Source organism: Myxine glutinosa, chromosome 5 (genome assembly GCF_964187855.1).
Source record: "Myxine glutinosa chromosome 5, kmMyxGlut1.1, whole genome shotgun sequence".
Classification (NCBI taxonomy): domain Eukaryota; kingdom Metazoa; phylum Chordata; class Myxini; order Myxiniformes; family Myxinidae; genus Myxine; species Myxine glutinosa.
This window is the reverse complement of record NC_136265.1, coordinates 61592216-61616604: the sequence shown is the minus strand read 5'-3', so window position 1 is coordinate 61616604 and position 24389 is coordinate 61592216. Positions and strand designations below refer to the sequence as shown.

The following is a 24389-nucleotide window of genomic DNA, read 5'->3' as shown; positions in this document are numbered from 1 at the left end:
CTCCCTGTCTGCTGGAGTATCTTGGGATCTGAACCTATGGGTATCCCCCTGTCTGCTGGAGTATCTTGGGATCTGAACCCATGGGTATGCCCACTGTCTGCTGGAGTATCTTTGGATCTGAACCCATGGGTATGCCCACTGTCTGCTGGAGTATCTTTGGATATGAACCCATGTGTATCTCCCTGTCTGCTGGAGTATCTTGGGATCTGAACCCATGGGTATGCCCACTGTCTGCTGGAGTATCTTTGGATCTGAACCCATGGGTATGCCCACTGTCTGCTGGAGTATCTTTGGATATGAACCCATGGGTATCCCCACTGTCTGCTGGAGTATCTTGGGATCTGAACCGATGGGTATCCCCCTGTCTGCTGGAGTATCTTGGGATCTAAACCCATGGGTATGCCCACTGTCTGCTGAAGTATCTTGTTGCCAAATGTAAAGAAACTGTTGTTTAGAAGAAATTTAATACTTTTTTCAAGTTTACTTTTTGAAAAACTGCATGAATATTGATTATCCTTTACAGACCAGTGTGCTCTGTTTTGATATACATTAATGTATACTTTATTACCTCCTGCAAATGCTTTATCGACTGCTCTGTCCAATGCGGTTACAAGCTTGTCATGTGGAATGTTTGTGTACACACACAAACACACACACACTTGACCACATTCACACATGTACACACACACACACACACACACACACACACACACACACACACACACACACACACACACACACACACACACACACACACACACAGGTGGATAGTTGGAGACCTGGGAGGGCTCCGTTCCACCTTCTTAAACCCGCATATGGAGTTAACAACGAACGACACGCACACACCTCATCCATTTATAGTAGATGCATGTCCTTTAAATAATGCCCCGCAATTTAGGATTTGACTTTATTCTCCAATATTCACCAAAACAATACAGAAAACGTAGAGCTGTTACTATAAAAAAAAGAACACAAGTACAGATACATTCAAAGTACACCTCCCCCATGCCAAATAATTAAATATCCTACAGCGTGGCATTGCCGGGGCGCCTCCGGCGCCCGGCAATACCGCAGTGCAGCTCATAGACACTACATTGGGAGGGAGAGGTGCACAATAATTGATTAATTGTAAAATTAAAATCAACAAAAGATTATCACAAAATATTTTCTTAATCAATTGGCTAATAGCATAACTAAACCACTAGTGCTTCATCCGAAGATGTATCTCTTAGAAATTTAATTAAATAAGTCATTAATAAAAAATTAAATAATTAATTGATTAATCAATAAATAATTAATCGATTAAATAATTAATCAATAAATCAAAAATATCCACATCACTTAGTCACTGTCATGTCCAAATATTAGCTTCCCAGCTCAAAAGGTGCCTGAGATATTGGCCAAATGAGAAAGAAAATAAATGATTAATAATGAAAATAAATAAATAATAATCATTAAAAAATTAAATTATTAATCAATTTGGTCAGAGAACACATAAACCCACCACCATTTCATCAGAATCTGTAACTTAAAAAAAAAGAAAAAAAGTAGTCATTAATGGAATAATTAAATAATTAATCGATTAATTGATTAATTGATTAATTAATAAATCAAAAATAGCCTTTGCAGCCAAATCACCTGGTCATTGGCATATCCAAATATCAACTTCCTAACTCAAAAGGTGCCTGAGATAATGGCCAGAAGAGAAAGTAAATTTAATTAATTAAATAAGTACTAAATTGAATGAACGAATGATCGTTTTAAGGCCATTTTCCCCGCTGGAGCTGGGGTTAGCCTTGCAGGCCCCATGACAATCATGGTTCCCTGTTTGAGGCAATGTTTTTATGGCTGGATGCCCTTCCTGACGCCAACCCTCAGTCGCCTCTTACGATGCGCAGGGATACGGTGTACCTATTCTAAACCGGGGTACACACCAGGATCATTCATCCCAACAAGCTGGTACTCAATTTGCCGACCTCGGAAGGATGACAGGCTGAGTCGACCCCCCTGGCATTAATTCAGCGATCGACCGGGATTCGAACCCAGGATCCAAGGATCCCAAGCCGGCACCCTAACCGCAAAGCCAACACTTAATTAATCGCTAATAATTAAATAACTCCTCAATTAATTGATTAATCAAAAAACAAAAAATACCGTTTTTGACAAAGTAATTGCTCACTATTGTGCAGAAATTTCAGCTTCCGAGCTCAAAGGATGGCTGAGATATCGCCCGGACAAACAAGAAAGAAAACAAGTACAGATACATTTAAAGTACACCGCCTCCCCACCTTTTAGAGGCTATTTTTGCCAAATAATTGTTGCCAAAATTGTTTGTTGTTGTTGTTTGTTTGTTCTTGTTTGTTGTTTTTGTTTGTTGTTGTTTGTTTGTTTGTTTGTTGTTTGTTGTTGCTTGTTTGTTGCAAAATTGTTGCCATGCCAAATAATTAAATATCCTACAGCGCGGCATTGCCGGGGCGCCTACGGCGCCCGGCAATACCGCGGTGCACCTCATAGAGGCTGCATTGGGAGGGAGAGGTGGACGCTAATTGATTGATTAATTGTATAATTGAAATCAATAAAAGATTATCACAAAATATTTTCTGAATCAATTGGCTAATAGCATAACTAAACCACAAGTGCTTCATCCGAAGATGTATTTTTTAGATATGTAATTAAATAAGTCATTAATAAAAAATTAAATAATTAATTGATTAATCAATAAATAATTAATCGATTAATCAATAAATAATTAATCGATTAAATGATTAATCAATAAATCAAAAATATCCTTGATAGCCACATCACTTGGTCACTGTCATGTCCAAATATTAGCTTCCCAGCTCAAAACGTGCCTGAGATATTGGCCAAATGAGAAAGAAAATAAATAAATGATTAATAATGAAAATAAATAAATAATAATCATTAAAAAATTGAATTAGTAATCAATTCGGTCACAGAACACATAAACCACCACCATTTCATCAGAATCTGTAACTGATTTTTTTGTTGTTGTAATTAATCGAATAATTAAATAATTAATCGATTAATTTATTAATTTATTAATCAATAAATCAAAAATATCCTTGATAGCCACATCACTTTTTTTTTTTTTTTTTTTTTTTTTTTTTTGTATACAATATCGAGGCTCGTGAAAGAGCGAACATTAATCACACCGAAAGACAAACCGACACATAAAACATATAACATCGGGAGCGGTAGACAAGATGGGGAGAGAGGGGGAAGGACACAAACACAACATTTGAGAGCAGGGACCGAGAGACATGGAGCCATCGAGAGATCTGAGAGAGGGTGAGGGCTTTGGGGGGGGGGGGGGCATGGGAAGGGGGCGGTGGGAGAGGTATAAAACATATGGACACTGCCAGGACTTCCAGGAAAGAAGTTGGAATTTCAAACAAGGTGGATCTGGGGTGAATTAGCGGGGGTAGAAAAGATCAAGGTTTTGGATGGGGGAAGATAAGAGATGGTGGTGAACAGCTGTTTTAAAGACCTGGAGGGAGGAGTGGGATTGAAGGGAGTGAGGGAGTTTGTTCCAGAGGCGGGAGAAAAGAGGAATGAAAGAGTGAAGGTGAGCAGAGAGCCGAGATTTCGGCAGTTTAACCATCAGAGGGTTGCTGGCAGATCTTGTGCGACCTGTAGGAATATTTGGGGGACAGAGCACAGAGAGAGCTGGGGGTGCAAGGCCGGAGAGGAGTCGGTAGAAGACAGAAAGACCACCTACCTGCCTGCGGTGAGTGAGTGAAAGGCCCTCAGAGATCGCTTCATCGCGGGAGATTCCAATAATTCTGAAAGCTTTGGTTTCAACAGCGTGAAGCCGAGCTAGGTGTGAGGCAGGAGCACCGGCCCAAAGGGGAGAACAGTATTCCATTGAGCTGCGGATGAAAGCCTTGTATGTGGTGAGGAGCTCAGGTGTGCCGAGGAAGGACTTCGCACGACGGAGGATGCCCAGTCGGCGACTGGCTTTGGAGGCCAGCTTGGAAATGTGGTTTTCCCAAGAAAGATCATGGCAGATAGTGAGACCCAAAATCTTGAGCGACAGAACTTCTTGGAGAGGATTGTTGAGAAAGTAGATGGGAGGGTTGTCCAGTCGATCTTTTCGGAGAGACATAGTAAGAGTGTGAGATTTGTCAGGATTGAAAGACATGTTCCACTTGTTTGACCAGTCTGTGATTTTGTCCAGGTCTTCAGAGAGTGAGGAGGCAGCAGACTGCCGATCTGAGGGAAGAGGAATGGAGCGGCAGAGAGTGGAGTCATCAGCAAAGAGATAGAGAGGATTTTCGAGAGAGTCAGAGAGATCATTGATGAAGACCAGAAAAAGCACGGGGCCCAGAACACTGCCTTGGGGAACTCCAGCCTGAACAGGAAGAGGAGATGAGAGAAACCCATTCAGGGCCACACGTTGACGACGACTAGAGAGGAAGTCCGCCAGCCATGCGTGGAGATTTCCATGGATACCAAAGGAGGAGAGTTTGGTGAGCAGAGCGGGGTGCCAGACCGTGTCGAAGGCACGTGATATGTCGAGGGAGACAGCTCTAATTTCCTGTTTGGCATTGAGGACCTCCATCCATTGTTGAGACAGCAGAAGCAGCATGTCCAGAGTAGAGTGACCTGGTCTGAAACCAAATTGATGATCAGAAATCAAGCCATTGGAGAAGAGGAAAGATTTCATATCCGAAGCAATGATGGATTCCATGACTTTGCTGATAATTGGGAGAAGGCTGATTGGTCTGTAGTTGCTAGGGTCTGTTTTTGCACCTTTTTTGTGCAAAGCGGTGATGTTGGCTGATTTCCAAGCAGATGGCAGTTGACCTTGAGCAAAAGAGAGGGTGAAGAGAACAGAGAGAGGGTGAGATAGAGCAGCAGAGCAGGATTTTAGGACCCGTGGGCTGATGCCGTCGGGTCCAGTTGATGGGTCCAGTCCATCACTTGGTCACTCATGTCCAAATATTAGCTTCCGAGCTCAAAAGGTGCCTGAGATATTGGCCAAATGAGAAAGAAAATAAATAAATGATTAATAATGAAAATAAATAAATATAATAATCATTAAATTATTAATCAATTCGGTCATAGAACACATAAACCACCACCATTTCATCAGAATCTGTAACTGAAAAAAATTTTTTTTTAGTCATTAATGAAATAATTAAATAATTATTTGATTTATTGATTAATTAATTAATCAATAAATCAAAAATAGCCTTTGCAGCCAAATCACCTGGTCATTGGCATGTCCAAATATCAGCTTCCTAACTTAAAAGGTGCCTGAGTTAATGGTCAGAAGAGAAAGGAAATTTGATCAATTAAATAAGTACTTAATTAATCACTAATAATTAAATAACTCTTCAATTAATTGATTAGTCAAAAAACAAAAAATAACGTTTTTTACAAAGGACTTGCTCACTATTGTGCCGAAATTTCAGCTTCCTCGCTCAAAGGATGGCTGAGATATCGCCCGGACAAACAAGCAAGAAAGAAAACAAACAAACAAGAAAACAAGTACACATACATTCAAAGTACACCGCCCCCATGCCAAATAATTAAATATCCTACAGCGCGGCATTGCCGGGGCGCCCGGCAATACCGCGGTGCAGCTCATACAGGCTGCATTGGGAAGGAGAGGTGTACGCTAATTGATTGATTAATTGTATAATTAAAATCAATAAAAGATTATCACAAAATATTTTCTTAATCAATTGGCTAATAGCATAACTAAACCACTCGTGCTTCATCCGAAGATGTATCTTTTAGAAATTTAATTAAATAAGTCATCAATAAAAAATTAAATAATTAATTGATTCACCAATAAATAATTAAACGATTAAATGATTAATCAATAAATCAAAAATATCCTTGATAGCCACATCACTTGGTCACTGTCATGTCCAAATATTAGCTTCCCAGCTCAAAAAGTGCCTGAGATATTGGCCAAATGAGAAAGAAAATAAATAAATGATTAATAATGAAAAGAAAGAAATAATAAGCATAAAATTTTTTTTTTTTTTTTTTTTTTTTTGTATACTGAATCGAGGCTCGTGAAAGAGCTAAAATTATCAATCAATTCGGTCACAGAACACATAAACCACCACCATTTCATCAGAATCTGTAACTGGGGGAATTTTTTTTTTTTAGTAATTAATCGAATAATTAAATAATTAATCGATTCATTGATTAATCAATAAATCAAAAATATCCTTGATAGCCATATCACTTGGTCACTCATGTCCAAATATTAGCTTCTGAGCTCAAAAGGTGCCTGAGATATTGGCCAAATGAGAAAGAAGATAAATAAATGATTAATAATGAAAATAAAAAAATAATAATCATAAAAAAATTAAATTAGTAATCAATTCGGTCAGAGAACACATAAACCACCACCATTTAATCAGAATGTGCAACTAAAAATTTTTTTTTTGTCATTAATCAAATAATTAAATAATTAATCGATTAATTGATTAATTGATTCGTTAATAATTGATTAATCAATAAATCAAAAATATCCTTGATAGCCACATCACTTGGTCACTCATGTCCAAATATTAGCTTCTGAGCTCAAAAGGTGCCTGAGATATTGGCCAAATGAGAAAGAAGATAAATAAATGATTAATAATGAAAATAAATAAATAATAATCATAAAAAAATTAAATTAGTAATCAATTCGGTCAGAGAACACATAAACCACCACCATTTCATCAGAATGTGCAACTGAAATTTTTTTTTTTGTCATTAATCAAATAATTAAATAATTAATCGATTAATTGATTCATTAATAATTGATTAATCAATAAATCAAAAATATCCTTGATAGCCACATCACTTGGTTACTCATGTCCAAATATTAGCTTCTGAGCTCAAAAGGTGCCTGAGATATTGGCCAAATGAGAAAGAAGATAAATAAATGATTAATAATGAAATTAAATAAATAATAATCATAAAAAAATTAAATTATTAATCAATTCGGTCAGAGAACACATAAACCACCACCATTTCATCAGAATCTGTAACTTAAAAAAAATATTTTTTTAGTCATTAATCGAATAATTAAATAATTAATCGATTAATTGATTAATTGATTAATTAATAAATCAAAAATAGCCTTTGCAGCCAAATCACCTGGTCATTGGCATGTCCAAATATCAGCTTCCTAACTCAAAAGGTGCCTGAGTTAATGGTCAGAAGAGAAAGGAAATTTAATTAATTAAATAAGTACTGAATTAATCGCTAATAATTAAATAACTCCTCAATTAATTGAGTAATCAAAAAACAAAAAATAGTGTTTTTGAGAAAGGACTTGCTCACTATTGTGCCGAAATTTCAGCTTCCTAGCTCAAAGGATGGCTGAGATATCACCCGGACAAACAAACAAACAAACAACCAGTGTGAAAACTGAGTACTCCCTTTCAGCGTGCGTCACTGTCGAGCCCCCTTCGGTGCCCGGCAATGACGATTTGCCATGCCTGGAGATGGCATAGGAAAGGTGCGGTGTACAATAAATAAAAAATAGCCTTTACAGCCAAATCACCTGGTCATTGGCATGTCCAAATATCAGCTTCCTAACTCAAAAGGTGCCTGAGTTAATGGTCAGAAGAGAAAGGAAATTTAATTAATTACATAAGTACTTGATTAATCGCTAATAATTAAATAACTCCTCAATTCATTGATTAATAAAAAAACAAAAAATAATGTTTTTGACAAAGGACTTGCTCACTATTGTGCCGAAATTTCAGCTTCCTAGCTCAAAGGATGGCTGAGATATCACCCGGACAAACAAGAAAGAAAGAAAGTAAGAAAGCAAGAAAGCAAACAACCAGAGTGAAAACTGAGTACTCCCTTTGACCGTGCGTCACTGTCGAGCCCCCTTCGGTACCCGGCAATGACGTTTTGCAATGCCTGGAGATGGCATAGGAAAGGAGCGGTGTACAACAACCAGAGTGAAAACTGAGTACTCCCTTTCAGCGTGCGTCACTGTCGAGCCCCCTTCGGTGCCCGGCAATGACGTTTTGCAGCGCCTGGAGATGGCATAGGAAAGGTGCGGTGTACAACAAACAAGAAAACAAGTACAGATACATTCAAAGTACACCGCCCCCATGCCAAATAATTAAATATCCTCCAGCGCGGCATTGCCGGGGCGCCTCCGGTGCCCGGCAATACCGCCGTGCAGCTCATAGAGACTGTATTTGGAGGGAGAGGTGCACAATAGATGATTGATTCATTGCATAATTAAAATCAAGAAAAAATTGTCATAAAATATTTTCTTAATTGGTTAATAGCATAACTAAACCACTAGTGCTTCATCCAAAGATGTATCTTTTCGAAATTTAATTAAATAAGGCATTAATAAAAAAAATTAAATAATTAATTGATTAATCAATAAATAATGAATCGATTCAGTGATTAATCAATAAATCAAAAATATCCTTTGTAGCCACATCACTTGGTCACTGTCATGTCCAAATATTAGCTTCTTAGCTCAAAGGATGGCTGAGATATCACCCGGACAAACAAGAAACAAGAAAACAAACAACCAGCGTTAAAACTGAGGACTCCCTTTCAGCGTGTGTCATTGCCGAGCCCCCTTCGGTGGCCGGCAATGACGATATGCAGCGCCTGGAGATTGCATAGGAAAGGAGCGGTGTACAACAACCAGAGTTAAAACTGAGTACTCCCTTTCAGCGTGCGTGATTGCCGAGCCCCCTTCGGTGGCCGGCAATGACAATATGCAGCGCCTGGAGATTGCATAGGAAAGGAGCGGTGTACAACAACCAGAGTTAAAACTGAGTACTCCCTTTCAGCGTGCGTGATTGCCGAGCCCCCTTCGGTGGCCGGCAATGACGATATGCAGTGCCTGGAGATTGCATAGGAAAGGTGCGGTGTACAATAAATGTTATAATAGGAAATTAGCGACTCTACATTAATTTGACATCTCCGTGTGAGTTTTTTTTTTTTTTTTTTTTTGTATACAAGATCGAGGCTCGTGAAAGAGCTAACATTAATCACACAAAAAGTCAAACCGACACATAAAACACAAAATAAGGGGAGCGGTAGACAAGATGGGGAGAGAGGGGGAAGGACACAAACACAACATTTAAGAGCAGGGACATCGAGAGAACTGTGGGAGGGAGAAGGCTTGGGGCTTTTCTATTTTATTTTAAAATGCTATTTTAAAAGAAGAATTTCCAAACATTTATCCGAACAGACAACATGTTTTCATGGGATTTTCGAGGTATTGGACTCGAAAAACAACATACTCAGGCTATGAGGAGGAAAAACGAGGGTAGTAAGGTAGAAATGTTTTACTTGTTAGCTCTAATGTTCGAATGTTATCGCTGCTGCTGCTTCATTCTCGGTTATACTTTTGAATAAATTATTAACTTTTTGTAAACATTCATGTAATTTCTTCTTTGCATTTACTTTTTCATTTTTCTGCCTTATCTGGATAATTTTGTTGTCCCCCGTCGCACCGCGGAGCGAAAGGGGGACTATGGTTTTCCCCTCCGTCCTTGTGTGCGTGCGTCCGTGCGTGTGTGCGTGCGTCCGTGCGAGCGTGCGTGTGTCCGTGCGTGCGTAAGCGAAGGACCGAATTCTAATTTGGTGTGTGGGTGCAACCCATGTCAAAAATCGAAGATGGCCACCGCCATGTATTTCTGAACCTTGTGAGCGGAATATCTTGAAAAATAAGCGAAGTACCAACTTCTAATCTGGTGTGTGGGTGTATCTAGGCATAAGGAAGAAGGCTATTGAAAATTGGGTCGCCACGTCAAAATCCAAGATGGCCGCCACCATATATATTTCTGAACTTTGTGAGTGAAATATCGTGAAAAATAAACGAACTACTAACGTCTAATCTGGTGTGTGGGTGTATCTAGGCATAAGGAAGGCTATTGAAAATTGGGTCGCCACGTCAAAATCCAAGATGGCCGCCGCCATGTATGTCTGAACCTTGTGAGCGGAATATCTTGAAAAATAAGCGAATTACCAACTTCTAATCTGGTGTGTGGGTGTATCTAGGCATAAGGAAGAACGCTATTGAAAATTGGGTCGCCACCATATATATTTCTGAACCTTGTGAGCGGAATATCTTGAAAAATAAGCGAAGTACCAACTTATAATCTGGTGTGTGGGTGTATCTACGCATAAGGGAGAACGCTATTGAAAATTGGGTCGCCACGTCAAAATCCAAGATGGCCGCCTTGCGTCTTCCACTTTGTCAACTCACATCACTTCAACGACGGGGGACGGAGGCGTAACGCTTGTTTCATTGCTTCTAGCCAACTATTACCCATGTAGGCCATAAATTAACGTCAGCTCGATTTTTTTGCTGTCAGAAAACATTGAAATACAGTCGATGAAAACACGATCAGATTTTTTCATTCTATACACTGGGTGATGTAATTGATGGATTCTGCAGTAGGTCATCTACCATATAAAACACAATGTGTGTTTGTGTATTTATTTGTGTGATGTCTGACCCCCTTCATAAGTGTAGTTTTAAAGGCTTAGAGTGGCGCTTAAGGAGGGAATTGAGTGGGGTTTTCATGGAAAATCTTCGAACACGATTGTGGGTCCACCGGTTAAAAGACCTAAAATATTTGAAGGACCCGAGATACCCCAAGGATCCAGAAGAGCCCAAGGACTCTGAAGACCCAAAAGACCATGAGGACCCAAAATCCCCTCAATATCCTGAAAGACCCTGAAGACACAAAAGGACCCAGAAGACCACAAGGACCAGAAGACCCAAAGGTCCCAAGAGACCCCAAGTACCCAGAAGACCCAAAAAGACCCTGAAGAGCCAATGGACCCCAAACACCCAAAATACCCTGAAGACCCAATAGACCCTGAAGACCGTTAAAGACCCTGAATACCCTTAAATAACCAAAATACCACAAAAGGCCCTGAAATCCCAAAATTCCCCAAAGACCCATAAAGACCCTTAAAGACCCTCAAGACTGAAAAGACTTAAAACACCCCAAAGACCCAAAATATCCTTAAAGACCCAAAAGACTACAAAAACCAAAAGACCCTGAAGACCCAAAATTCCTCAAAGACCCCAAGGCCCTTAAAGACCCCAAGGTCCTTAAAGACCCAAAAGACCACGAAGACCCAAAAGGCCCCAAAGACCTTTGAAGACCCTGAAGGCCCAAAATACCCCGAAGGCCCAAAAGACCACGAAGACCCAAAATACCCCAAAGACCTTTGAAGATCCCGAAGGCCCAAAAGACCCTGAAGACCCAAAGTATCCCAAAGACCCTCAAGGACCCAAAAGACCAAAATTTCCCAAGGACCAAAATATCCCAAAGACCCTTAAAGCCCCAGACGACCAAAAAAAACCCGAATACCGAAAAGTTCAAAAAGATCCGAAAGACCAAAAAGACCCAAAATAGCCCAAAGACCCTTAAAGACCCCAAAGTCCCAAACAATCCAAAACACTGAAAAGGCCCTGAAGACCCTGAGGACCCAGTGGACCCCATAGGCCCAAATTACCCCAAAGACCTAAATGACCCCCAAAGACCCTTAAATTTATTTTGCATTTCATGCAAATTTGTGTATTAGTCAGTCAGTTTGGTCGTACGTGTTTTGGGCCTGGTTAGCTTCGAGGCCTGCCCAGTCTCCTCGTTTAGGTTTTTTGTTTATTCACGTTAGTTCGCCCTCTGAATTACCTTTATTTTAGCTCACCTGGAACGAAGTTCAGGGGAGCTTATGCGATGGCGTGTTGTCAGTCCATCCATCCGTCAGTCCGTAAACACTTGAAACGTCTTCTCCGAAACTGCTGATGGGATTGCGACAAAATGTGGCACAAATGATATTTGTTGTGTTGTGACTAAAGTTTGTTCACGTCATTTAAAAAATCGGGGTCAAAGGGGGTTTACCGGGGTCAAAGTGGATCCAGGTTTGACCCCCCAAAATAGGAATTTGCTTTTTCCTCTGAAACTACACTCACTATTTCGATGAAACTTGACCACAACCTTCATCACACGTGAAGTACCGAAGTTTGTTCACGGCACGAAGAAAATCAAAGTCTAAGGGGGTTTACGGGGGGTCAAAGTGGGTCTAGGTTTGACCCCCAAAATAGGTATTTGCTTTCTTCTCAGAAACTACACACACAATTTCGATGAAACTTGACCACAACCTTCACCACCCGTGATATACCAAAGTTTGTTCACAGCATTAAAAAAATCTACCCCTTTAGGGGTCTATGTGGAGGTGCCCCCCAAAATAGGTATTTGCTTTCTTCTCAGAAACTACACACGCAATTTCGATTAAACTTCACCACAACCTTAATGACAACCTTAATGACCCATGATGTACAAATGTTTGTTCAAGCCATTCGAAAAATTGGGGTCTTAGGAGGTATGGTTTTTCTGGTCTTCATTAATGATCTCTCAGACTCCCTGGAGAATCCTCTCTTTGTCTTTGCTGATGACTCCACTCTCTGCCGCTCCATATCTCATTCCTCAGATCGGCTGTCTGCAGCCTCCTCAATCTCTGCCAACCTAAACAAAATCACAAACTGGTCAAACAAGTGGAAAATGTCTTTCAATCCCGACATATCTCACACTCTCACGATGTCTCTCCGAAAAGACCGTCTGGAAAACCCTCCCATCTACTTTCTCAACAATCCTCTTGAAGAAGTTCTGTCACTCAAGCTTTTGGGTCTCCCGATCTGCCATGATCATTCCTGGGAAAACCACATTTCTAAGCTGGCCTCCAAAGCCAGTCGCCGTCTGGGCATCCTCTGTCGTGCGAAGTCCTTCCTTGGCACCTCTGAGCTCCTCACCACATACAAAGCTTTTATCCACAGCTTGATGGAATACTGCTCTCCCCTCTGGGCTGGTGCTACTGCCTCACACCTAGCTCAGCTGCACACTGTAGAAACCAAATCTTTCAGAATAATTGGAATCTCTCGTGATGAAGCTGATTCTGAGGGCCTTTCACTCGCTTACCGCAGGCAGGTTGGTGGGTTTTCTGTCTTCTACCGACTCTTCTCCGGCCTTGCTCCCCCTGCTCTGTCTGTGCTCTGTCCTCCAAATATTCCTTCAGGATGCACAAGATCTGCCAGCAACCCTCTTCTGGTGAAACTGCCAAAATCTCGGCTCTCTGCTCACCTTCACTCTTTCATTCCTCTTTTCTCCCACCTCTGGAACAAAGTCCCTCACTCTCTTCAATCCCACTCCTCCCTCCAGGTCTTTAAAACAGCTGTTCACCACGATCTCTTATCTTGCCCCCATCCAAAACCTTGATCTCTTCTACCCCCGTTAATACACCCCAAATCCACCTTTTTCAATCTCCGACTTTATTCCTGAAATTCATAGTAGTGTCCACTTGTTTTATACTGTGTACTCCTCTCCCCTCTTCCCCTCCCCCACCCCAGCCCTCTCCCTTCCACATATCTCCCAATGTCCCTGTTCTCTACTGTTGTTGTGCTTGTGTGCTTCCCTCTCTCTCCCCCTCTTGTCTCCCACTTCCTTTATTACATGTTTTATGTGTCCATTTTCCGTTTATTTTCTTACACGAGCCTTGACTTTATATACAAAAAAATAAAATAATAATAAATACCCCAAAGACCAGCACCGAAAATACCTGAGGACCCCAAAGATCCAGAGGACCCAAAAGACCACAAGGACTCCGAGATAATAATAATAGTAATTATGTCTCTTCCATTGGAATTGTAGACGGTGGCTTGCAAACCGAGCCTGCACAGAACCGTTTTGTTTTTTTTTCACAATAAATACAAGGTGCAGCGAGGTGAAATTCACTGCATGTGATGTGCAATGCGCGCAGAGTAAAACGAGTGTTCATTTACATCTGTAGGATGTCTAATAAATTATAGAAGATATAAGCACACATGACACTACGCCCAGGATTCAAACTTTGGCACGCTCACGTGGTTGCACCGTCAAAGAAAGTGTTCCAACCCGTCATTTTTAATGGACTTTATACTGGTTTAGTATATCACACCCACCGGCCGTCGGGGCCCCTCCAGCGTGGGGCCCTGGGCAATTGCCCAGGCTGCCCCATAGCTAAGCCCACCCCTGCTTCTGTCTCTAATCAGACACTCTGCTACCCTGGTGTCCTTCACTTTTGGAGTCATCTCTTTATTTTGTATTAGCAAAGGTACCCAGCATTGTCGGGCAATTCCAGGTCCCTCCTCCTTTATCTTAACTCAAATGTCGAATTTGAGTTAAGATAAAGCCGTGAGAGTCAGAAAGTGTGATCCCTACAAAAGAGGCCTATGAAACCTCAGACCTATACAGAGTATAGAAATATGGCGGCGGTCATATTAGAATTGGGGGTGGAGTCAGGCGATCTGTCCAACCAGTGGGTGGAAGTCGCACGTGCACGTACGTGCACATGAACACATGGACAGCTCCTCTTTTAAAACCGATACACATATATCAGGATGTGGAAACATGGCCCAGTGTGACAAATATAAAATCAAATCACTCTTTAGCTGTTAGGGTTTGGTTGGAACCCTCCACCTGACACTGATTAGTCTCAACAAAAAGACAGGTATTCCTCTGAAACAAACATCACCTTTTTCATATTCCTGTAACATGAGCATAAACAAGCTGAGGCCTTACAGACAAGCGTACATTCATATTTTGCTGCTTTAAGGCCTTATTGACTCAAATTATGAACCCCCAAAATAGGGTTCAACCCTGTAAAAAATTTAATTTTAAATTAAAATTTTAAATCTCTTTCTGTAAAACATTCTATCAGCTCTTTCCTTAATTTTCCCCTCTTTCCTGTATCACTCTTCTAGCCCTTCGTCTTGGCGTGGCTATGGCGCACTACGTCGACGAGCCACGCTACACCATCGAGCAAATCGACCTGCTGCAGAGGTTGAGACGGAGTGGCATGAACAAGCATGATATTCTCCATGCGCTCGATACAATGGAGCGTCTCGACTCGGAGCATGCGGATAAGTTTAGTCGCCGGCTCTCCTATGGAGGAACAGGTGGCTGCAATGCAGGGATGAGTTCGGGATATGCCACCAGCTACCCGGCTCCTTCTTCCTCGTCTCTGTCCACACCTGGCTCTGTTAGGGAACCCAAGGTGGGTAAGAAATTGTGTTAGCCATTGCACACTGCTGATATCGAGTGGTGCTCGCATTTAAATCCATCATTCTTTTGCTAAATTGGCAGTAGTGTATATATGTTGCTTCTGGGACACTCTCATTTTCCCATTGACTTACATGTTAATTTTTCCCCTCCCTCATTGCCCCTAAACACCTCTATTTCTCTCACCCTGTTCTTTACGAACCTTCTAACCTTTTGACATGTTATCCTTATTCATTAGACCACTTAAACAATGGTCCTTCTGTGTGAACCTGTGATCCTTCTGACCTTATGGACCTTTTAACCTTTTACTCTTAATATCATCTGGTGAATCATCTTTGACCCACTCAAACAACGACCCTACAAATATTTGTTTATGTGTGGGAAATAATTTAATTCTCCTACAACTCTCCTCACCGTCTAATACATTAACAAAAAATATGTTTGAGTTTGGTTCTTTATCAAGATATTTTAACTGAGCTAAAATAAAATGATAAACCTCCCTCAATGTTCTTGTCTGAGCGCCTCCTCTCCCACATACCATTTTAAAATTAATGTATATATTTTCCTGACAACCATCAAAGTTTTCCGTCCACTCAAAAATATTTTTATCTTTTTTACCCAACTCACTGGTATTTAAATTAATTCTCTTATTTGTTTTGTGAACTTTTTTACCAGTTGCCTTTTCAATTATACCTATTTGATATTTTTCACATTCATTATGTTTTCCATTTATATACCAAGGTTGATTACACCTCCACTCTTTAGTCTGGTTGATACTTGGTTCTATCATTTATATAATAGTAAAAAAGGCGGCGGTAGCCCGTTAAAATCCCCAACCCCCCCTTTTTAACTTATCACTTATATATATCTTATCATTTATATATATCTTATCACTTATGTATATCTTATCACTTATATATATCTTATCACTTATATATATCTTATCACTTATATACTTATATAACCATAAGGGAGACTATCAATTCCATTTTCTAAAATAAACCTCTTATCATCAAAAGCCCCCAATGCTTTCTTATTTATCTCTTCTGAATATAATTGATGTTTATAACTTCTTATTCCATTAATCTTTCTAAACTCTTCTTTCTTTGTTGTTAAACAGTTATAATAATCCTTAAAGTTTATTGTTTCTTTAATAACATTTTTCTTTACACCTTTTAACTTCTTATCAGTCTTTTCAACGTTATTCACAATGTATTTATAAGCATAAGCCTTTGACCTCAATCCCACAAATTCACTCATAACATTTCCTCCTAATTCATCCTTGAACTTTCCAATCACCTTTTTATTTTTAGAAGAGAACAACTCACTCTCTGGACTGTAATTACTCGTGTCATAGATATTAATGTCTCTTTTCATGTCTGAATAAACATCGTTGGTATTAATTTTCAAAATAAAACTATCTGTATCCATATAAAGTAGATTAACATCATTTTGATATTTCTTCCTCAAGTTATTATAAAAGTAATCATACATTAATGACTTTGATAAATCAAGAATTGTTGTTCCAATATAAATAGGTTTGTTCATTTCAATACTCTCTTTAATCAAATGGATCGCACAAAAGTTCTCAGTAAAGACCTCAGCTCGAGTAAAACTCGGTCTATTAATTAATTTTGATGCTTGTTCCCAAGATGTTGATAGTCTGATATTTTGTCTTTTCCTCACATTCTCCATAGTCTTACCAAAGACTGCATTATTCATCAATTTATAAAAGTCTTTCTCAAAATCTGTTTTTGACTCTGTTCTTCTTTGTGTATTAAAATCAATGTACCCCTTTAACCAATGACTTTGATTGAACTTTAGAACCCTATGGATCTTCTCTACTCTTAGACCTTTTGATAAATATTGTCGCAAATTTCTTTGGTGTAGAACATAATTTTTCTTGTTATATAATGTAGTAAGTAATTTTTCTGTTGATTCACCTATATCAAACGATCGTTGATAATCACTCAACCATTCTTTCTTTGGACTTTCTTTCTCACAAGCAAATGGGAGATCTTTGTGTAGGTTATGGAGTTCCTCTGGATATTTTAAATCAATTTCAAAATAATAACCAACTTTTTCTTCATCCAATTCTTTTTGTGTAGAGATACATACATCTTGTAAAACGTTTTTGTAGTCTTTTTCCTTTACCCATCTAAGTTTTCCATAAGGAAGAGCCTGAGACATTGCCCAGCCATACAGGTTGTTCGCGTCATAGTACATCAAGTAAGAACTCTCTTTCGTTGGATCATAATTTGGAAGATATTTGTTATTTGCTTTTGCGTATCTACTCGAGCAGACTTGTGAAATTCCACCTCTTTTTGCCTTTTCAATCATCAAAAGCATATCAACATCGGTTATCAAATCCAAAGCTTGTTTTGTCATTTTCAACATCGCACTCCAGGCCAATCCAGGTGCTGTGTAGTAGTGAGCAGGATCCAATCCATATCCAGTGCGACAAACAGATCTAAAGGCTTCAAATACATCGGCCAATAAAAGCACATCAGTTTTGAGATACAAATCGTGATACTCGCCAAGATTCTTGATGTTATATTTTTCCCAAACATTTTGTGTGTGTACATAATCTTTATCAGATATATTACTGTTGTTTAATTTGTTATAGAAATTTTCTTTTGAAGGAAGTTGTGTTTCATTGAATCTCTCAAATGAGTCCATATAGTCATAGGGGTAAATTCCCTTTTGTGTTAGAAAATCTTTATCTAAAAAATACTCTGAAAGACATGGAAACTCTTTTAGATTTTGAACCAAGTTAACCAATGGACTTGCCATGAATTTAAATGTATCAAGAAATCTGATATGAGTAATAGGAGATGTGTGAATTGTTTTTGTGAATGAAATGTATTTCTGATCCGTGTTTGGAATTGCTGAGATACTTCCAGAAGTCTTTGAGAGTTCCTTGATAAATAGATGTGTATCATAATGAGCGTTGTTATGAAGAAAGACAGGAATGAAAGAGGGGAGTTGATAATTAATATTACAACTTTGATGAGCCGGACCTCTATATTTACCAGTGAGATGACAATGGTCTCTAACCTTTAGACCTTTACCAATTTTCTCCTCACAAATATGACAGACATTGTTTTTTATAAATTCCCTTTTTTCTTTACTTGTTAAGGACATTGGTTTATTGGTTTCTCTCATTATCTTGGTTAATCGAACACAGTCTTTTTCTAGTCGTTTCACAAACTCCTCTGGGGTATTTGAGCCTCTATACATCTCTAACTTGTTATATTTATCACCAACAGGAGTTGATTTGATATAATAACAAAAACCACAAGGAGTATGTTTTTGATATTTATTTGTGTTTGATTCTTTTGGATCTGGAGAAGCAGTATCAATTTTTTCTAAAATACTTTCAAAATCAGCATATATAACAAATGGATGTTTTATTGTTTTCTTTTCATCTTTGAATGTGATCTTTGAGTCTTTTTTAGGCATGTTGATTACCGTTGATTTATGTTCACCACAATAATTTGAATGTTTATCTAATCTTTCTTGTGTATGGAAGAAGTTAAGACAACGCATACAAATATATATTTTATTTGTTCTTTTACATACTTGTGGTTTTATTAATTTAGCAATATCTTTGATGTATGTATAATGTGAATTTTCCTCTGAATTAAAATATAGAAGATTAATATGAGTTTGTTTACAATTGTCAGAAAGCTTTAAAACCTGAATGTTGTTTGTTTCTGTTAGACCATAAACATTAACTGATAAATTATTCATCTTTTCAAATTTAGGAATATCATTTAAAGTCATCGGAAACTTTAGATCTTTCGTATTTAATGTATTCTCATATTTTTTATAATGAGATACTCTTTCATCATGAAAATGTGGAGGATGTAAGTGTGAAATAGACCAGAGAAAACATTTATTGTCTTTATTTTTGATATTGATAACTGCTTTTCTATTTTTGATAACACTGGGTAAATCAATGTAAGAAGAAGCTTTTAGAGGATCTGATTTAAGAATATGAATGTCTATGTAAATAATTTTTCCTATATTGAATCCACTTCCTACGATTGAATTATCCACATCTTGCTCTTGTTTAATAAGTTCATCATAGACTCCTGATGTTTTAAAATCTTGATATGAAGATATAAAGTGTGGCTCAGTTCTCATGTATGGTGTATCTATAACTCCTTTATCCTTTGTCATTTCTAATTTTACCCCCATATAAAATTTAAGTGGTTTCATTTCTTTTAGTGTTTTTTCAATCAATGTTTGAACAGCAGGTTTGACTATTTCTACAGCATCAACTATAGACTTTGGTTCGGGAGGTTTGAAGTTAAAGATTCGAAACCTGATATGTCTTTTGAAAGCACCATCAGTATTTTTAATAGTAAACAATTTTGACAAGTGTTTGTTAGTTTTAAGATGGGCTTTAAACCCCTTCTTGAGGATGGTTGTTTTACAGACCTTACAATGTTTTGTTTTAGGTGGAAGAGGGGAAAGTTTGTTAAGAATGTTGTATGTATGTTTTGCGGTGAGAATATGTTGTTTATAATATTTTACTTCCTTCTCGCAAGTATCACAATAAACCATATTTATAGCGTGAGAAAACGTGGTGTTTTATATATATCACTGTGCTTAAAATAAAACACTTTTGAGCTTTACAGCTCCGTTTTATATATATCGCTGTGCTTAAAATAAAACACTTTTGAGCTTTACAGCTCCATTTTATATATATCGCTGTGCTTAAACTAAAACACTTTTTCACTCAGAATCATCTAAGTCATAACTATCACATGAATACTCAGAATCATACTCAGAGTCATCAATAAAGCTACTCTCATAACTATCATTTGAGCACAAACTATTAGTATCATAACTATCATCTGTGTTCAATGAAATACTATCATCACCATCGTCCGAGTTCAATGAAATACTATCATCACTATCGTCCGAGTTCAATGAAATAGTAAAATCTTCACTGCTGTAATGACTCATATTTAATTAGCAGAAAAAACCTTTCCATCTATACCAATATACTTTCTTTCATTAATGGATTCAATCTCTACATTTTTAATATCAAAAGTTATCTTTAAATAATCTCTAACTATCATAGAACGAAATGACATTTCACCAGAAATATTAACATCATTCATTTTACTTAGATCTACACCCTTTGGATTATTAAAGTAAATACAAATTTCTCCACGAGTATTGTTGATGGTCTTATCATTCTTTTTCAAAGTATCGTGGTCAATCACTTTTTCAAGCTTTGAATAAATTGCCAGGAGTAGAGGAGAAACTTTTGTTAGATTTACTTTAATGGATGTCTTTCCAGGTATAGTTAGAGCTCTTCCTTTAAATGAAATAGAGGGGCTCATGTTATTTTCCATAACTGGTTTTACCCAAAAATTTCCATATTTATCTTTGTTCAATTTAACATCTTTGACATATTTTTCTATATCTTTCACTGAAGTAGAGATTGATTGAAATTTGTCTTTTGTGCTTTGAAACATTGTATTTTTTAATGAATAAACTTGCGTTTAGTTTAAGTAAAAATTTACCATATAAATATGATAAGTTCTGAAGGATATTTAGAATTTCCAGACTCTCCATATGATAAATTAGAGAATTGTCCGGCTTGTGATAGAATAGGGCTTAATAATGAGGGTTCATATAAACAATGTATTTTCTGTGATTTAATTTTAATTAATGATAATAAAAAATATAAAAATATATATAACTCTTTTAAATTAGAACCAAAAATGAATTACTTTACAAGATTAATAAGAGAGATGAATGTTGAGTATTGTGATGATAACACACCATTTCTTTCAAGGGAAGAGACTATTTGTATTGAGGAAATGTATAAGGGTTTAATGATATTTATTATTCAAAATAATTTAAATGGAAATGTTAATACAAGATACTATATAAATAAAATAATGAATTATTTTGAAATTAAACCCGAACTCAGGAAAAAATATAGAGTTTCTAAAATAGCTCAAATAAAGTTAGATGACTTGTTTTCCAAATATATAAATGAATGATTTTTTACCCGTTTGGGAAAACTAGGGCATGCCCGTACTATATATATATCTAAAATTATATCCCCCCCCTCTATTTACATGAAATGGTTTGGTCCAAAGCGAACGGCTTGCGAGTACGGTGACAATCCCCCCCCTCTATTTACATGAAATGGTTCGGTCCAAAGCGAACGGCTTGCGAGTACGGTGACAATCCCCCCCCTCTATTTACATGAAATGGTTTGGTCCAAAGCGAACGGCTTGCGAGTACGGTGACAATCCCCCCCCCCCCCCTCTATTTACATGAAATGGTTTGGTCCAAAGCGAACGGCTTGCGGAGTTTGGTAAAGAAATCGCCATAGCTCGGTAACTACTTGTCCGATTAATATGAAACCTTGAAAAGGCACATCCTCAGGTCCCCAGCAATATACCTGGCAAGTTTCAAGTATATCGGACCCGTGGTTGTCGAGAAACAGCGGTCACAGACAAACACACAGACATACACACATACACACATACACACACACAGAGATTACTGGAATTATAGATAGATAAGATAAAATTTAATAACCATAAAAACATTCCAAATTCATTGAGATGTCTAATAGTTGGTTCAAGCGGATGTGGAAAAACCTGTTTACTTTTAAAGATGCTCCTTGGTCCTAATTTTTTAGATTATGATAATTTAATAATTTTTACAAAGTCTAGTTTTCAACCCGAGTATCAACTACTCTCACAGGGTTTTAATGCAGGTCTTAAAAAGGAAGACATTATCGGTTTATTTAAACTTCAAAACAAACTAAATGATTATAATATTGAAGATATAATACAATTATTTTGTGATACACAGAAATCAAAATCGAAACCAAAACCCATAACTTGTATTCTCAGTGATAATACGGATGATATACCTTCACCTCAAGATTTAGATAAATCAAAAAAGAACCTCGTCATCTTTGATGATTGTGTTAATGAGAGAAACCAAACAGTAATGGATAGCTACTATACAAGAGGGAGACATTCTTCTTGTAATTGTATATATCTTAGTCAATCATATTTTCAACTCCCTCGACGCTCAATAAGAAACAATGCCAATACTTTTATTTTATTTAAGTTAAATTCAATAGATGTAAATAATTTTTGGAGAGATAATTGCTCTACGTTATGTAGTAAAAAAGAATTTGAAAATTATATGAAACACACGATTGAAAAATATAAATATATTGTTGTGAAACAAGATGAGATATTAAAGGATGTATTTTTATTTTAAACATAATTACATATATAAATGATAACTATTATTATTAATCTTGTGGGTAAATCTGCTTCAGGAAAGAACTTTCATAAATCTAAACTCTTGAATAGTAAAAATGAAAAGATTGTAAGTTTTTTTTAAAAACACCCTATGATTCGTTTTGTGAGTACTACAACCAGAGCAAAGCGACCAGGAGAAGTAGAAGGGAAAGATTATTACTACATTTCAATGGAGGAACATATGCGATTGAGGAACGAAGGTCAAATATTTGAGGAGGTCTCTCTTGGTTCTACAAAATATTCACATTGTAAGAGTGAGTTAAATAAAGTAAAATCTAATGGTCTTGGGATTTTAGAAACTAATCCTGAAGGAATGAGACAAATTATTAAACAATTGTGTGGTGATGGAGTTAAGATTTTATCATTCGGTTTTGATATCGATGAGGAGACTCAACGCAAACGTATGAAAAGCAGAGATACAAGTATTAGTGAAGAAGAAATAACAACTCGTATTAATACCAATAAAGAATTTGATGAAATATTTAAAGAAAAGGATTTATTTCAACACATTTACTATGATGACAAAGAAAAGGAAAATTTTCCCATTGACCTTTACAATTCATTAAATGATATTTTTCAATAAATAAATACAGAAAATGAATACCGAAGAAAGAGTAAGAAAGTTTAAAGAACATCAAGAGTTGGTTTCAAAAGTTGTAAAGCAACAGGAAGAGATAAAGAAGAAACGGAGACAGAAACTAACTGGTGAAGAAGCCTTTGAAAGAAAACAAGAGAAATTTTTTAAACCGCTTTTAAAAACTCAACACCCTACAGTTCCCACGGTAGAATTTACTCCGAAAAAACTTCAAATGCTCAAAGATTTTAGTCAGATAACAAAACAAGAACTTGGAAAATTAGAATATAATGATGAAGAATTATTTCAGAAACTTGAGGAGGTAAATCAACCCCCTAATTATGTAGTGGAAGCTCTTCAAAACAATGAATATTTGGAAGATTCAAAAACCAGAGCAGGTCTCATTCCAACAGAAGAACCAGCAGTGTTCCATCTTGTGGAAGAAAAGGTATTGATATTTAATGATGAATTGATGTTCTTGAGTTCTACTCAACCAAATGTTAAATTAACTCCAAGATTAATGTTTCTTCTAACAAACCCCGGATTCAGCGGTTCAAAATATTTTGAGGAACCACTTGATATGGAAAGAGAGGAAGATAGGGTATATATTGAGTTGCTAAATGCACTTGATTATGGAGTTTCTGTTGCTGGTAAAAGTAAGAAGAATGAGAAGGAGAAACATATTATTGATGCTTTAAGTAAGCTTGGTTCAGGTGTTAGTTTTCTTCCAAATGACCCATCACAATTAGTTAATAGGCTATTATTGTTGTTAGGTAGTAAGAAGGCTGGAAACAACAATTGTTTTAATGAATCCTCAGCCATTTTAGATCAGTTGATGAATATGAAAATAATTAATAAATGTCAATACAAAGATATTTTATTAGATATTAAATAAGATGAGAAGCACAATTCTTAGTTTTAATTTCACAACGAGCGATTACACAGCTTCATTCCCTTACCCACTACAACTTGACCCCCTTACCTCATATGAGGCATCTTTATTGTCGATGGAAACTTATAATACCTTGTTTAATATCACAGAGAAAAACAACAAGTTTAGTTATAATCCAGGAAGTGGATATAAAACTATAACCGTTTCACCTGGAGCTTACGAGATTTCTCAAATATCTTCAGAAGTCTCTCGCCTTATGAAAGAAAAAGGTGATGAACCAAAAAATATTGTAATAGATATTCAAAAACACACTTCAAAATCAACTATTAAACTTAAAAATAATTATAAAGTTGATTTCACGATTGAAAATTCGTTTAGAGAGCTATTGGGTTTCTCTTCAAAAAAGATTGAAAATAACGGGACGTTTTACAGTGATAATGTTATCCAAATATCCTCCGGTATAAATTCAGTATTAATTCATTGTGATTTGATTGATGGTGCTTATAACGATGGAATAAGAACAAATACAA

At 37.2% G+C, this 24389-nt stretch overlaps 1 protein-coding gene across 17 annotated transcripts in view; it reads left to right on the top strand.

Annotated features, from left to right (window-relative positions):
* Positions 1-24389, top strand: part of HMBOX1 (homeobox containing 1) — an 82267-nt gene that overhangs the window by 8650 nt on the left and 49228 nt on the right. For all 17 annotated transcript variants that reach the window (XM_078778118.1, XM_078778117.1, XM_078778116.1 and 14 more), the window contains one exon: positions 14777-15069. In XM_078778118.1, coding sequence (XP_078634244.1) covers positions 14797-15069 — 273 coding nt within the window. In that variant the 5' untranslated portion in view covers positions 14777-14796. The remainder of the gene's footprint in view (positions 1-14776; positions 15070-24389) is intronic.